This window comes from Apteryx mantelli, chromosome Z, assembly GCF_036417845.1.
Source record: "Apteryx mantelli isolate bAptMan1 chromosome Z, bAptMan1.hap1, whole genome shotgun sequence".
Classification (NCBI taxonomy): Eukaryota; Metazoa; Chordata; class Aves; order Apterygiformes; family Apterygidae; genus Apteryx; species Apteryx mantelli.
Window position 1 is genome coordinate 58,833,022 of NC_090020.1, and position 16,009 is coordinate 58,849,030.

At 38.7% G+C, this 16,009-nt stretch overlaps 1 protein-coding gene across 4 annotated transcripts in view; it reads left to right on the forward strand.

The window, feature by feature from the left end:
- Positions 1-503: 503 nt before the first annotated feature.
- Positions 504-16,009, forward strand: part of TNPO1 (transportin 1) — an 88,134-nt gene continuing 72,628 nt past the window's right edge. For 3 of the 4 annotated variants that reach the window (XM_067316371.1, XM_067316373.1, XM_067316374.1), the window contains exon 1: positions 504-580. In XM_067316371.1, coding sequence (XP_067172472.1) covers positions 572-580 — 9 coding nt within the window. In that variant the 5' untranslated portion in view covers positions 504-571. The remainder of the gene's footprint in view (positions 581-16,009) is intronic. The other variant, XM_067316372.1, reaches the window with a different exon arrangement.

Genomic DNA, 16,009 nt, shown 5'->3' on the forward strand with positions numbered 1-16,009 from the left:
CGGGGCAAGGAGGGCCGGGCGCCGCTGCGGCGGCCCGTACGTGCGGGGCGCCGGGCGCGGGCGGCCGCTGGTGTTGGAGGAGGCGGCGGCGGTTTGGAAGAACGGCGCGTGGGCGCCTTCGAGCGGAGCACGCGCGGGGCGGCCCCCCCGGGAGGAGGCCGTGCCTGGCGCGGGGCCCGCGCGAGCCCTCTGCGGAGGGCGAGCGGGGAGGGGAAGCCCCGCGGGCGCGGGAGGGAAAGCCTGGGGGCGGGGGCCACGGCGCGGGCAGCGGGGCTGGGTGGGGCTGGGCGGGGCTGGGCAGCCATTTCACCGCCGGCTCCATCACGCCCGAGGCCGCGGGTCCCAGGCGAGGCCACGGTTGCCAGGGTTACCGGCCGGCGGCGCCCCCGCCCGCCCCCGCGCGCCGAGCGCCGCCCCCCTCCCGCCCCCCCGGCCAATCGGAGGGGCGGTGGCGGCGGAGCGAGGTTCCCTTTGTTCAGCCATTTCGGGGGCCGGAGCGGCGTCGGGCGCGGAGCCGTGGCGGGAGAGGACGGGCCGCTCCCTCGCCACTCCCCTGCCGCCGGGCTCTGGGATGGTGTGGGTAGGTGTCCGAGCGGCGGGGGCGGGCCGGGCCGGGCCGGGTGTCCCATCCTCGGCACCCGCGGCCTGTCCCCGCAGCGCTCCGGCCGCGGGCCCGAGCCGGGCGAGGGGCGCCGCCGGGGAGGGGAGCGGTGGGGCGCGGCCGTGGCCGCCCCTCGCCTCCCGTGGGCGCCGCGGGCGGGCGCTGCCACCGCCTTGCGCCGGTGGGTGGGCGGCGGGCGGGGGGCCGCGGCCGGGGCCTGCGGGGCGGGCAGCTCCCCTGCCCCGGTGCTGCCCGGCCCGCAGCCGGGCCGCCAGCTCCGGCACTACAGCGGGCCGGGAGGTGAAAGTCGCCTCGGAAGTAGGAACGTGGCCATTTTTCCTGCCTTGCTTTCTGGAGTGTGTGGTGTCAGCCCCGTCCAGATCTGTTTTGATGCGATCTTCTTTCTTTATTTATTTATTTTACTTTTTTTTTTAAGAAATGCCAGAGAGGAGGGAAAACTCCATGTCTTTTTTTGTTTTGTTTTTTGAGGGAAGGATGTTATTGATTTAGGGGCTCGATAGGATTAGCCAGAGGAACTTGTAAATCCTTTGTGGGGCAACTGTACAAAGGGGCGTTTTGAACGCTTCTTGGTTTGGTAGTAAATGGGTTGCTCAGCTTGCGAGCTCTTTATGTCCTTGCTCAGAAGATAATAATTCCTCTCGCTTGGATTTGTTCTCAGGACCCGAGAGATCCTCCTACTGTGAGGATTGTTCTGCTGCGCATTGTGGCCACCACAGGCTTGTAACTTGTTGTTTGCTTGCCTGCCTGCATTTTTAAGTAGTCATTAATGTGGTGTTTGAATACTTTGCAGATATTCTTTAATCCTTACAACACTTATTCAACAAAAAGTTGATTTGTCTCTATTCAGTAGATGAGTAACTGAACAGAAAAAATAACAAAGGCTTCTTGTAGCATCTTGGGCATGCAGTTAGAATTGGAAATTGAGCCCAGATCCAATGTTGCAGCTACATTTGAAAAATGACAGTATATGGTCTGTTTCTAAAAGTCCTCATTTTGCATCTGATGTGTGAACTGTAGTTATTTTTGAGTTATAATGTGGGAGGATGGAAGAAAGGTGCCCAAAATTGGGAAGAATAGTTTCTACATTGTTGGAGTTACTTCAGAGTGCATTTTTAAAAATTCTCTAGCAAGCTCATACTCAAAGCAGTAGAGTGCAAAGGGAGAGCTATGATTCTGCAAAAATAGGGTTAAAATGCAATTTACTCTGTGTCTTAAAGTATGAAGTCTCTGGTTAGAATTAACATTGACTAAGGGTGATGTTTACCATTGGATACAGGCAGTGACATACATTTCAGTGACTTCAGAAATTGATACAAATGTAAGCACAGCTGCTGAATTGAGCTCAGCATGCCCTGTGATAGGAAAGTAGAAATAACATTAATGATGGGCTTTTTATTAGATTATCTGACATACATTTTTTCCAGTATATTTATTTAGACTCCAGTTTAGGAGTCTCTGTATGTGGATGTTCAAGACAGCACAGATACATGTAGTTAGTTTTAAGTTTGTGGTAAAAATTGAAGCAACCCCAGGAACAGGGCTACCTTATAATCAGGTGATAGGTACATACAGAGCTGTCCAGCAGAGCTGGAGTAGAGTATAATTCCATCAGGTTTCCTTCTTATTCGCGCTTCTGGCATGCCGATATGCGATGGCTACAAAGGACAGTGGCAGAAGGCCAAATATAATCTTCCTTAATCAAAGCTGGTATGCAAAAGCTATAGGTTTTGCAGATCAGGGCTGCAGTCAATACTGAGACTTTATTTTTAAATACTCTTGTTGTTAGAGATCTACTTTTGTAGATGCAGTGGTGTTGTCACTCTGCCATATAAAAATTTGTACCACAGGTTCATGAAACTGGCACGCATTAATTGGTGCATTACGGTCAATGGAGTTGCGCCATTGATGCACAGCAGGGGGAGGATTTTTCTTTGCTTTGTTTTTGAAAGAGCTAGGGCTCCTCTTCCTTATTTTTCATATCTTAATTCTGTTGCAACTCTATTTTATTAGCTTCTGACCACAGAAATGAATTTTACCAGTTAATTTGGTTCCAAATTCTATGAACATTTAAATATATGAAACAGTAGTTTAATGTTTTGATCATCTATTCCACTTTTTATTTCCATTGTTTTATAGTATTGATGTTGATCATTCTAGGTTTTCTACATAAAATATATAGAGAGATTTCATATATATATATATATATATAAGGTGAATACGTGCACGGACACGCACACACACACAGACATATGATTTGCAAAAGCTAGAGGGACCCAAGATCAGGGCTGCAATCTAATCTGAGATTATATTTTTAAAATCTCTCATTGGTAGAGATCTGCTTGTGTCGACCCAGTGTGTTGGGTGTATGTATATATAATCTATTATATATAGATAAATAATTATATATATTGACCTGTTTATTATCCATGTATACATGGATGCTGTGGAATTTGGTATCTTGTGATGATATCAAAATAAACTTCCAAACTTCACTTTTGTCTCTAGAAGTTTTCCCTTCCACACTAGACTTCACACTATACTTTAAACAGTTAGAAAATTCACTATCCATTTCCTGTATATTAAATAGACTGAAATTTTTAGTTTGTATCTAAATACTTATGAGTCAAATCTGAGATAAGGCATAAGATTCAAACAGAATTAATGTTTAAAGAAGCCTTTTAGCTTTCAAACCTTTAGTATAGAAAGCTACTGTTAAATTATTCCTGTGTTAAACAATTTTTGTATAGCATTTTTATACAAGCCATTGTGAAATAACCTTAAGCATTCAAAATATGCTGCATATGAAGTACCTGCCATGAAGTGTATTATATTTTAAATAACTAATCAGTGCTAAATATAAAAGCAGAGGGAAAGGCAAGACAATGTTTTTGGCAGAGAATAGAAAATGGATAGAAGGTGAGTAGGTGCAAAGATGCAAGAAAACTGTTACTGTATCAGATCTGAAAAGGAAATACTTGCAGAAATGGTGGTGAGGTAGCACAGACCAGGGGTTTCCAAACCTAATTAGCTAGTATATCATCATCTGTGACTCCTGGCATCCAGGATCACATGCTTTCTAACCCCCCTAAACCAGAGCATCATCTACGGCTCTTCTCCTCCCAGCTTTCTATTGGGCGTTCCCATTCTCCAAACTAGGATTCTAGTCCAGTGCTTTCACTTCCTTCCCCATCCTTTCACACACCCACAGAAGTTTACTCTGATATTTGATCTTCAGCCATGTCTCCTCATCCTTTCTCCTGCACACACCCAGATTGTGAGTCTTCACACTTCCAGCAAACACAAACTGGAACCTCAGCTTTACCTGTGTGCGTGCCAGCTCACTAATCCTGTTCTTCCTACTTCACCATGCCTTGCTCCTCTTCCTATATCCTGAGTCCTAAGCGCAGGTCTGCTTGCGGGCAGCAGAGGTGTACATTAGTGTTGGATGCAGGTGGTGGCAGCAGCAGTTCCTAACTGTGTTAATGCAGGTTCTTAGAGGACCTTGGAGGCAGTTCCTCTGCTGCCTGCTTCCTGTAAAAGCAGGAAAAGCCAGGAGCTGATGCTCAGTTCAGCATGGTGGTATGTTTCATGCTGAAGTACACACAACCTGAGTGGTGTGTGTACTGCTCTTCGGCCACCTCTTCTGCAGAGAAACAAAGTCAATAGGAGACAGGTGCAGAGAGGCAAGGGTCTGGTCCTTGTCTGAGGATAAAAAGCACAAGTCTGTTTTTTAAACCAGCTAAATCAGTGCAGAAGTCCAAATAGATACCTGTATTTCAGTTTGTGTGTTTTGTCAGCTGAGCTCGAGTCAATTTCTTGAAAAAGCATGAGCCAGCATTAAGTTGAAATAAATGATTTTGGATGGGATCTTGCAAACTGACGTATAGGCAAGTTTAAGCTAAATCAGTGAAGCTTTCTTGTGCAGACAAGCCCTGACCTACATGGTTGGAAATTGGGACGAACTCCACTGTACTCCGTTAGATACAGAGTAAGTAAGTGCAGTTGGCATAAGAAGCAGAGACTTCAGTTATTGAAGAAGGCCCATAAGAAGTAGTTAAAAACAAACAAAATAAGGTTTGAATGGAGCTTTTGAACAAATGGGAACCCAATTGAATTAACAGGAGCACTGGAGTTGATATAATTACGTTCTTACTTGTGTGTGAGAAACAAGTCAGCGGTAGGTTCAAAAAACGAGTCAGAAGCAGTGATGCTTTTAGAGGCCATTGGAAAGGAGTTAAAGTAGGCAAGCTGATGAGAGGAAGTAGTTGGCTTAAAAAAAAATCTATGGTTGTTTCATATTTCTTTCTAACAAGCAAGCATATATACTGGTGCAAGTATGTGTGTGTTTGTGTATCGCATCTTCAGATGTCTGCTTAGCTTAAAATCTGTTAATCTTTGATATGCAAAAATCCAGTTGCTCGTTTGGTCACATTACCAAGCAAGAACTGCAGACAGCTTCCCTTCCAAAATCCTCCTCCTCTCTGAAGACTTTTGTCTCAGTTTCTTGATACTGATATTTGTAGGTAATATGTTGTAATTCCAGGCAATGTTTTGCTTTTAGACAGTGCGCTGTTACAGATGTTCTCTGAGACAATCAGTATTTGTAATACACTTTATAGTTTATGACTGTAATATATCTTCTAGTTCAGCAAGGAAATGTGTTTTAGGTTAGACACTGTCCATTCCAGTGATTCTCTTAATTTTGCTGTGAATAAAATGCAGAATCAAAATATCAAAAATTGAATATACCACAATTGCCATTATTTTCACAGCTTCCCTCATTCGCAGTGTAGATTTTCAGGTATCCTTTGTTTTGTTTGCGATCTTCTAAACTGGAAAATTTTCAAACTGGGTTGGAAAAGATGATATTGATAAGGAAATTTTATGAGACAAAGGTGAGTCTTGCATATAACCACCACTGAATTCAGCCTTTTCTTTTTCATGAGTAGTTCTACAATGTCTTTGAAAGATGAGATAGGTTTCTTTTAGGTAAAAAGAAATTGAACAGAATATATGAAGCTGCATGCTCTAATGTTTTTCTCTTTTTATTATATATATTTTGTTTGTTTGTTTGTTTTATATCAGCTGATGAAATTGAGATTCAGCAGACACTGAAACTATGACTCTTGCTTAGTTTCTTCTGTGCTAGGTAACAGGGCCCATGGAGCATAGTGAGGCTTTGAGAACCTCCGTTCCACTGAGATAGGACTCTCCTTGTTTAAAAGAAATGTTACCTAAGGCTGCTTTTTTGAGGACCTTCTTGCAGGTCTTGTTTTGGATAAATGCATTTCAGGATGTTTCCAGATTCTGGGGTAATGCAGATTTAACTGGACATAAAGATGATTTAAAACTTGTTTACCATGCCCCTCTCTTGAAACTTCAGAGAGGAGTATATCCATAAAAATAAATATCCAAAATGATCTAAGGTCATACACATTGTACTTAGGCAGAGGTTTTAAAAGTTGGTCTGTGAGTTTTTGGTAATCTTTTTTGCTACTGTCAGAAACAACAGATTATACTGACAAATATATGAAGTAAGATTACACATGTAGGAAATCAGATAATAATAGAAAATAACATTTATCAATTTGGCAGCAGTAAGAATTAATTTATATTTTTCAGTCAGTATTCTTGATGTACTTGTTATACCAAACATAGTAGCAGAAAACAAAGGAAATGTTAGAATTGAGAGATGTGGTGAGAAAGTGATAAATAAGGAGATGTTGATTTCCAGAATTACCCAATGCAGAAGAATTTGACATCTACAATAAAACATTATATCTATCAGAAGGTATTCTAGAAAAAATGCTATATTATGTGCTTTTGAGCTCTGAAATACCTCTTATAGCATCTTCAATGGAGATTACAAGGGGATGCATAAAGTTCAGAGGAAACACAACTCAGTGATCCTATATTATGTAATGTATCCATTGCAATTAAATTGTTCGGTCATCCAGAATATGATTTTAATTTAAGATAATAAAACTCATAACACAGTTTTGACAGTACTGTATAGATTCAATTACTTCAGCCTTGCATCTAGGAAGACCAGAATGAAGGCAACCAAATGCATCTTTTTACTTGAGTAAAGTTTAGCTGTCTGTGTGTACGCTTTAGGTAAGTGTATATTAGGGAAATCTGGTTGTTATACAGACATCCTTTGATATTATGGTAATCTCTCCATTAATATACGTGGGACTGAACTCTGCTTTCCTTAGTTATACTTTTAAGTTCAAGTTTGACACCTTGAGGCAGTATTTCAACTCAATGTTGATCCTGTCTGTGCTGAGCAACTTTCACACTGTTGGTATGCGCTGATGGTAAAACCAAATTTTAAAAAGTAACTTTTTAAATTGTAGGTAGGAATTCATTTTAAAGCCAGTACGCTATCAAATACCCAGTTTTGTCGTTGAAGTATATATTAAAAAAAAGAAAAGAAAGAAAAAAAGATGGGCACCCGTGTCATGGAGAGAATAGCCCACATCTTTTTGTAATTGGATATAACACTTTTTAGTTAAAATTACAATAGTGCCCAGGAGCCACCATACAGGTTAAGGCTCTCACATGTAAGGCAAAGGTAACAACAGTCATTTTTGCGTATGACTTACAACTGAAGTATAAAACAAGAGACAAGTGTTCTACCATAGACAGGTACAAGGAGAATAAGAACTATGACAGAGACTCTAGGCATTTGTGAACATTGCAGCAAAGGAGAATTTCTACGTAAAATGTGAGAAAGGGCAGAAGGTATCTTGTGATACTTCTTGCATTTTTAAGGGCAGCATAGGAGAAACTGTGCTGACAGTTGGAAAACTTAACCTCAATATAAAGACCATTAGTATCCCTATCAGAATAAAACTGGAGATTCTGTATCATGATGATACATAAGCACTGTTTTATAGGGTTGAGACATTAACTGGCTCTGTCTGTAGACAATTCAGTCTGTGATTGTGGTTTCAACTCTTAATAGCTTTACATTTCCTGTAGCAGTTAAATTATTATAAGACAAAGATGATACCTGGGATGCCAGTGAATGTATTTTGTGGAGTAATGGTGAAGATATTTGTAACAGTTTTTATTAAAAATGTATTAAAATGGGCCTTAAAGTTATTAAATGACTTATGCATCTAAGGTAAATTGAATTATTTTAAATTAGAATCTCCCCAGTAAATGAATCTCCCTTATCTTTGGGCAAGGAAAAAAATAACCTTTAAAAACCTCCAAATATTTGTAGGTTTTATCTGTTGCATTATTAGTCACATTTTAAGGGAATTCTTTTACATATTTAGCTAATTAGATGAACAGCTAATCACAGCTAGGATGCCCTCTGATTCAAATACCATTCTGATATCTCTCACAAACCAATGTTAAAGTATTTAAAGACAACATTTTGAAAATTCATAACTCAAGTAAAAATGGCAATGAAATTCCATACTCAAATTTTCACACATTCAGGTTCCTTAGGTTTATATGGCTTTTCTTTCTCGAATGAATAATCTACTTCTAATTTAATTTTTGCTTTCTAAAATTTCTTCTTTTGGTGTGAAGTGCTGCATTTGAATTGAAATGAGGTAAAATAATTGCTAAGGGGACTAGTAGCACTTTTGAGGTCTATCCTTTTTGGATGAAGCTTCATTAACTCCCCAAGGAATTTTACCTGATCATTCATCTACATAACAACGATCTCTATCAGCATGGAAAAAATAACATAGCCACTTTGGTGCACAAGCATTGGCTTAGGTGCATTGATCATATTCAGACTCGCATGTAATTTCTTTCATGCTGGTTCAGTACTGCTTTGCAGTCTTGCAGATATGGTTGTGAGAATGCTTTTTCAAAAAGTATAATTGAAAAAGATATTTTACAATAAGAATTGTACTGTTATATACTTGCACACTTTTTATTACTTCCCATACTTTTTTTTTTAAACAGACGCTGTAAGTACATCTGCTTACCTGGAATTATTAAGTGATCTCTTTATGCTGCTTGCTGGAAAGGGCCATGAATATCTGTGCAGCAGAATTACATAGGCTTTCCTCTGTGATATCTGTTGGCTTTTTAAGCTGTAACAACTTGATTATGTTACTTAATTGAAAATCCAAGTCTTCTCTTAAATCTCTTCTTCAGATGTCACATCCAAGAGTGATGTTTAGAGTATGAATGAATATGCTTGAATGGAAAAAGTTGATGAAGCATTCTGCTGTTGAAATGTTCATTTGTATTTGATACTCAGTGTGCATCTATTAATTGAAATAGTCTTCACTACTAAGATTATGCTGTTTTCTGTACCTGATTATCCATTGTGTTTTATTTTTCCGGTCAGATGAAAACTGGAAATTCTCTAAAGGAGTTTTTAATATAGTTTTAATCGCTAAAGATTATTTCTTTTTTCTTTTATATTTGTCTCACATAACTCCTGCTGAGTTAATGTTGCAGCACTTGGACAATACTGTTTTCTATATTAAGCAGTAATAATTAAACTCGTAGTATTATTTGCCAAGTTAAAGTACTGATATTCAGAGGAGGAGGAGGAAGCAATATTTTTAATGTGTCTGCAAATCCCACTACAGGTGTATATGTGGGAACAAATTTTGGGGGGCTTAGCCTGCCTTCTTTTTTTCCCTTCTCCTTCAGCTGAGCCTTAAAAGGCAGGGAATGTCTGCAGTCATTTCTCAGTTATCTCAGCAAGATCAAATTAGTCCTATTTCCTCACAAGCCTGCTTCTTTGATTAAGCTGGTTCGGGTATCATTCCTTTCATTTATGTCTGATCAGATTTGTTAATTCCTCTCATTGATGATCAGGCATATGGCTTTGTCTGTTTTGGCGAGAACTTCATTCTAGATCAGTATTTATTTGCTTGTTCTTTTCCAGGAGGATGGAATCTCAGAGTATTTATCTGACATTATAGATTAGAGAAGGCCAAACACCTGTACTCAGATTCACAGGGCAAAAGATTGAATTCCAGTTCCTGTCTGATGCCTTTTAAGTCTTTTTAAATTAATGTCCCTACCGATTGGTATGTGACTCCTATTAGTCCCTATGCAGGACAGATACCAGCTCACTGGAGTCATGCAGGGACTAAATATCAGTCCAAATAGTGTCATTTCTTTGAGGCAATAGCGTCTTAAAGACCTTAGCTCCTAGATAAGTCACTTACTGCAGTAAGAGAACAATATGCTAGCCTTCGCCTATTAAAATGGCCAGCAATGCTGATTTAGCTTACAGTATTGCTGTCTGCAGATATCACCAAATTTCCTATGCTAGCATCAATGACAGATTTGATAGTGGTGGTATCAGTTGCATATCTTGATGTATGTTTTGTGCATGAGCAACCTTTAATAAAAATTGCAATATTCTGATAAAAACAAGGGGGAGGGAAGCAGGCAAGCATGTGATTCTGAATTCTGTGCATCCTGAATGCAATGTATTTTGTTGAGAAGAAAAAACAAAATCAAATCCGAACTAACCAGATCTTAGTGTTCCCAATAACCTTACTGTTTCCACCCCTGTACTCAATCCCTAATAATGCCTCCTGTCTTTAACAAGAGGAGACTCCTTACCTGTTAGGAACATCCTTTGTAATCATGCCTTCACAGCTGGTGCTAGTGCCTACTGTGAAAGACAGTGGTCTGATTTAAATAATGTAGAATAACTAACTTTCAGTTTTCTGATTTAAATTATTGTGAAAAGCTTAATTTTGTGTGTTTGGTTTTAATCTTGCTTTAAATTTGTAGCTTTTATTTTCCTCAATAAAACATGCTCATCTCATTTATTCATCAAGACATACTTGGAAATAAATATTCCATTTGTATTATCTTTGTTATTCCTTTCTATAAGTAAAAGGGCTACTGTAGTTTTTTGTTTCCATTTAGTATTTAATTAGATTCCTAATTTTTACATTTTTATTATGTAAAAAATATCAATGACACTTTTGATAGATAATTTTTATTTATGATTGTGTTAAAGTGTAGTTGTACAAAAAGAGTGCTTAAACTTTTGGGGTTAAAATATCTTAATTATGGTGGATACATAAGTAATTTATCAATATGTATCTTGCATTTAGAATTGGTTTGTTTATTAAAGTACATATTAACTGTAGTTAGAGAACTGATTTATTTTGGTTCATCATGGAACCAAATTTCAAAGTTAGGGTTTGAAAACAGAGATAGCTGCTTAGACTTTAAAGGCTTTTTTAAAAATAATTGTTCATAATTTTAAGGAAGTAATATACTCTTTTTAGAGCCCAGAACTTCCCAAAAGTTGTTACTACCCCACAGTGATGTCTATTGTCCTTCACATTTGTTGGGGTGTATTTTTTATTTATTGTCTGAGCAGGAGACTACTCCTCTGAAAGTCTTTGAAAAAGAAGACAGAGACATGCCACATGCATTGCAAGGGCCCTGTCTACCACAGCTGAACTGCTGTCTGTCTGTCGCAGCTGAAACAGCCTTATGTACAATGCGCCGGGTCTCCTTCCCTGACTTTCCTTCCTGGGCTTTCAGGGTTAGGACTGCTTTTTCAAACATGTAACAAGAGGAGATATGAATCTCATCTTATTTTTTACTAATCCCATTTAGTTGACAAGAATGAAAAAGTAATTGAACAAAAGTAAATGTTAGAATTTCAGGAACAGCATCTTTTCCGTCACAGTGTTCTGTCATTCTCATCCATGGATGTGCCTTTTTTTCAGTTGTAATTTCTTTTTAAATCCTTTCTGCCACTTCTCTCTGGTATTTCCAAGAGTCACAGTATTGAGCTATTAATGAGGGACAGGCTCAAAAGCTATGTGAAATTTTGCTATCATCTCCTGCTTAGGACATCCTGAACTGTCAATTACAGAATCCAAAATCCAACTAAAATCTTGCAGTGGACACCAGCTACTGTGCCTCTTTCAGCTAAGAGAAGGAAACATTACTATTTCTTAAACAGGGAGTGAATAGGTTCATATGAACCTGACAATCTTGGTATACCTGAAAGATTTAAGCTGACAGAAAGCACACCCTGAATTACACGCATGAAATTTGACAATAGAGACTCAAATAAGACTCTAAACCCTCAAGAATTACTCCTGCTTTTGAATGCCCACTTACTCCTTTACAAAAAGTTTGGACTATTACAATAATGAATGAGGTTTGTTACCCAGGGCAGAGCTTTCCAATTTGACCTTCTAGTCCTTAGTTGCCCTTTATTTTCCATGTCTTCAAAAACCCATCTCATGCTAGGCAATTAGAGGCTCATATGCTTCATTTAGGAGATCTAGGTAGAGTAGTCTAGAATTTGGAGAAAGAAGGTTTTGTCCTGGGGCAGGAGGAAGGGATTATACTATTTTAGACTTCAGATGATAGATCCAATACCTTCTGTCACAGATTCAGCAGGTAATGATTTTCTCTGGCAGCCCTTCATTCAGTTTCAGATTGCTTTATTACTGTTAGCATTAAGCACATATGCTACTAAATTAATATATATTCAGACAACAAAAAGCGTATGTGATTACGGAAAAATCATTGACAATGCAAGGTCTTTCCATTTGGTATCTCTACAGTAATGTGAATCTCAAAAAGATGCAGAAATGAAGTAGCAAGCACATTTGAAAAGACAATGCATCCATATATATCTTTGAGAAGATTAGTTGATCCAAGGCATTTTAAATCAGATCTTTGCAGTTTTGCATTATGCCTACCACTTGTTCAATAAGCTCGACTTCTTAATGAATTACAAGAATAGTGTTTCCTCCTATCAAAATATAATTCAAAGCATTCTTGCTCATTTCCAAACTGGCGGAAGCTTAACACTTTTCTGTCTCTGCAGTTGATAATGCCAAGTATCTAATTGAATCCAACAACTGCAACAGACTTGGTTTTCAGTTCTGACTTGCATGTAAGCCTGTGCTATGCAGTGTTGTTTATAAGACTTAATTTGCATTAAATATTCCACAACATGTCTAATGCTCATGCACACTGTGGCCCATCATTCAGCTCATCTGCAATGGTGTGATGGTTTTACTCCTTAGTATATATGTAAGCTATATTGCTCTTCTTTCTTCTATGCTTCTGGATACATGAGGGGTAATCATAGGTATCTATTAGATATAAAAGAGCAGTTACTTCTGTCTACTACTGTCTGTGTAAAGAGTGCAATTAGAAGCTGTCAGATTATCAGGCATAATATTTCATCTGCCCAGTAGGATTCTACAGTGCAGACTCTTACAGACTTTATCTGTAAAAATAAACAAATTCTTGTCCCAAATGTGAAGAGCAGAAGCTATGAAATTACAGATGGTGATGTTACAACATGAGCCACAGTAGTTCTGTTTCTCACAAGCAAGTCTAGCAGATTTCCTGAGCAGATAACTCATCATAACTGCAGGTACTCTCAGAAAAAGTCCATTATCATCGTTCCACAGAGAGCAAATCACATTACAGATTTATTTGCCTCCAATATTGAAATGTCCAGTGTTCCAGGAAATTTGAGTTTAGCTTCATTACAAGATATCATGCTATGGGATCAATCATACACCTACACAATTTCTAGTATGATATGCAACATAAGACAAAAGCAGTTATAGCTAAAATTGGCTCAAGAGGTTGGGAAGATAACATACTTTCTCCTAATGTTTCTTCAGCTTCTTGTTCTATTCCTCTGCTCTTGTTCTATCAGCCATTATAGTAGGAGATGAAGGTCAGATAATGTAATTTCAGGTTTGGATACAATTATCTGAAAGCCCATATGTGTGTTTGCTGCTTTGAATGTTGCTGACAGATTGATTGCTTATTGCAGATAGAAGAAATTCTTCTGTAAATCAAAGTTCTTTGTAAGAATAACTTAAGCCTACAAATGAGGCAGATTCTCAGTTCAGTATCTTCCACACAACTTTTACTTGACCCTGAGGCCAATGTACCATTGTACTTTGGATCGTGCTGGACTAGTCTTACATTCCACCATGTGGATTTTCTATAGATACTGTCTTATTCAGCTTTTTGTCATCTTCTGACTTTGAAGAACTCTTAAAAGGTTTGTTGCATGCTTAATTACCAGAAAGAGATCCCACTCCTGCCAATGGGAACTTCATACCATCTGTGCAAACCTTATGATGAAGTCCTGTGTTCAACTTTTTAGGAATATTTACATAATTTCACTTTCAACAGTGAAATTAGTTACTTTTGCATTAGCCAGAAAGTCAGTAAGCTTATAGCCTTTTATGGCTAATGTCTTTATATAACTCTCCACAAACATAAATCAATTTTGAGACTCCATCTTTGATATTTGTCTTGTGTCATACAGCTGAACTCTGGAAGACTACAGTAGATTTTTTAGAATGGATTCTCCTTTGAAATTTTGGATGTGAGGACTACCGGTATTTTTTAAGTGAAAGCTTAGGGCATGTCTTCAGGCAGAAGGCATTGCAAAATAATCTAGTAATAGCTATTCTGCATGAGCTCCTTTGTATAGACACATTTATTCTGTGTTATGAGAGATTTTTTTTGTGCTTAGCTTAATCCACATCACTCTCAGCCTGAAATAAGAGGTTTACACAGAGAGCTATTATGGAATATCATTTATTTTCTCTTTGTATAAAAAATCTTCTATACACAGAGATATAGAGAGACACTATAAACAGCCTGCAATACATGCAAGCCTGGGATATCCTTACAATGGATTGGATGATTGATGCCCATTATTAAATACCAATTTTATAGATAGTAGTGCCTGTACTTTGTGATGAGAATGAAGGTAGCTCATTAGAATTCTCTCTCAAAAAGAAAAAGAAATCTAATATTACTGATGTAGTAAAACTAAAGACAGAGAAATTTTTTGTAAATGCTAAAGTGGCTAAAACTGCTTGTCTAAAAATTATTCCAAAATTAGGAAAAATTTGAGGATTAATTTTGATTAGAGAACAATTATTTGAAACTAATTTCAAAGCTGCTAGACAAGCTTCAGTAAGAAGTTTTACTTCCCAAAGATACAGCTTGGAGGCTATGGCATTTGAGAGATAGGACATCTTCCTAGTAGTTCAAACCTCTTTTCTGGCTGGATGTTAGTAGGGATTTGCACCAGAGGCTTCCATGTCTATTATCAGTGCAGTGAAACTGCTGGAGAGGTGGGGAAAATAGATTCTGTCATAAGTCTCCTAACTATTGGTGCATCTCCATTTGTATAAAACATTTAAATATTAACTGATAATTATTATATGGGATGCTCACTGGGAAACATAGTTTCTAGGGTGGTTGAACACCGAAACAGATTGCCCAGAGAGGTTGTGGAGTCTCCATCCTAGGAGCTATTCAAAACCTGACTGGACACATCCCTGAGCAACCTGCTCTAGCTGATCCTGCTTGAGCAGGGGAGTAAGACTAGGTGATCTCCAGAGGTCCCTTCCAGTCTCAACTATTTTGTGATTCTGTGATTCCAGTTCTCATTAATATCTGTTTATAACACAGTGAAAAACAAGTTGATAGGAGAGATTAAAAAACCTAGTGTAATATGATAAGGACACTTTCCTGAATGATTTGGTTTCCTCATGCTAGAGAAGAAGCAAGATTTGAACCCTGTCTTATACATTGAGAGCTAGTACTCTAGCGGATTTTGAACGAGTTAGCAGTTTTACAATTCTTAGCCATTCCTGTCATCTCCTTGTATGACAAATGCCTGAAATGTGTCATTTCAGGTTGTTCTAGTGGGACATTCTGAGGGAGAAAGAGAAGAGAATATTGGCAACAAAACCAAAAATATAAAATTCCCCTTGCTCTGGGCTCAGATGGAAACTCAAGTTAAATGCAGCAGGGTTTGTGGAGAGTAAAATGAATTAAATTGACTAGTTTGTTTGTTTGTTTTGGTAATCTTTTTGAAAACTATGCCCTGTGTGATACCGATAGATTCTGGCTAGACTGTGACATCTGAAGCTTGGATAATAGAGAAATCAAGGGTTAACCTGATCGTTTGTATAAGCCTTTTGTCTTTAATGGACTTTTGTTTTCCTAACATTTATAGATGCAATGTTCCAAATTTATTTCTGGTACTGATGAATTAGGCCATCATATGTTTGGGTGGGTAGCTTTTGTGCTTTTGACTGTACTTAGTTTAATGTGATTCCCAATTCCTTTCTACGCAAGAGGCTGCTTGGTTGAGGGAAACATGTACTAGGAAACAAAGAGGCAGAGAATATGGAAAGAAGCAGCTTTTCTCAGTTTTTTTGCTATATGTTCTTTTCTTTCAATCTGAAATATTTTCTTGACTCATTCAGTTAAATTATTTTCCCCTCTCTTATTTCCTGAACAGAATTTAAAGGATTAGAAATGGGTAAGAATAATTTCAAGGTGGTGGTCAAGAAGAGAAGGTATCCAGCAAGATACCTTCTTTGGTATCCAGCAAGGTACCTATTTGAT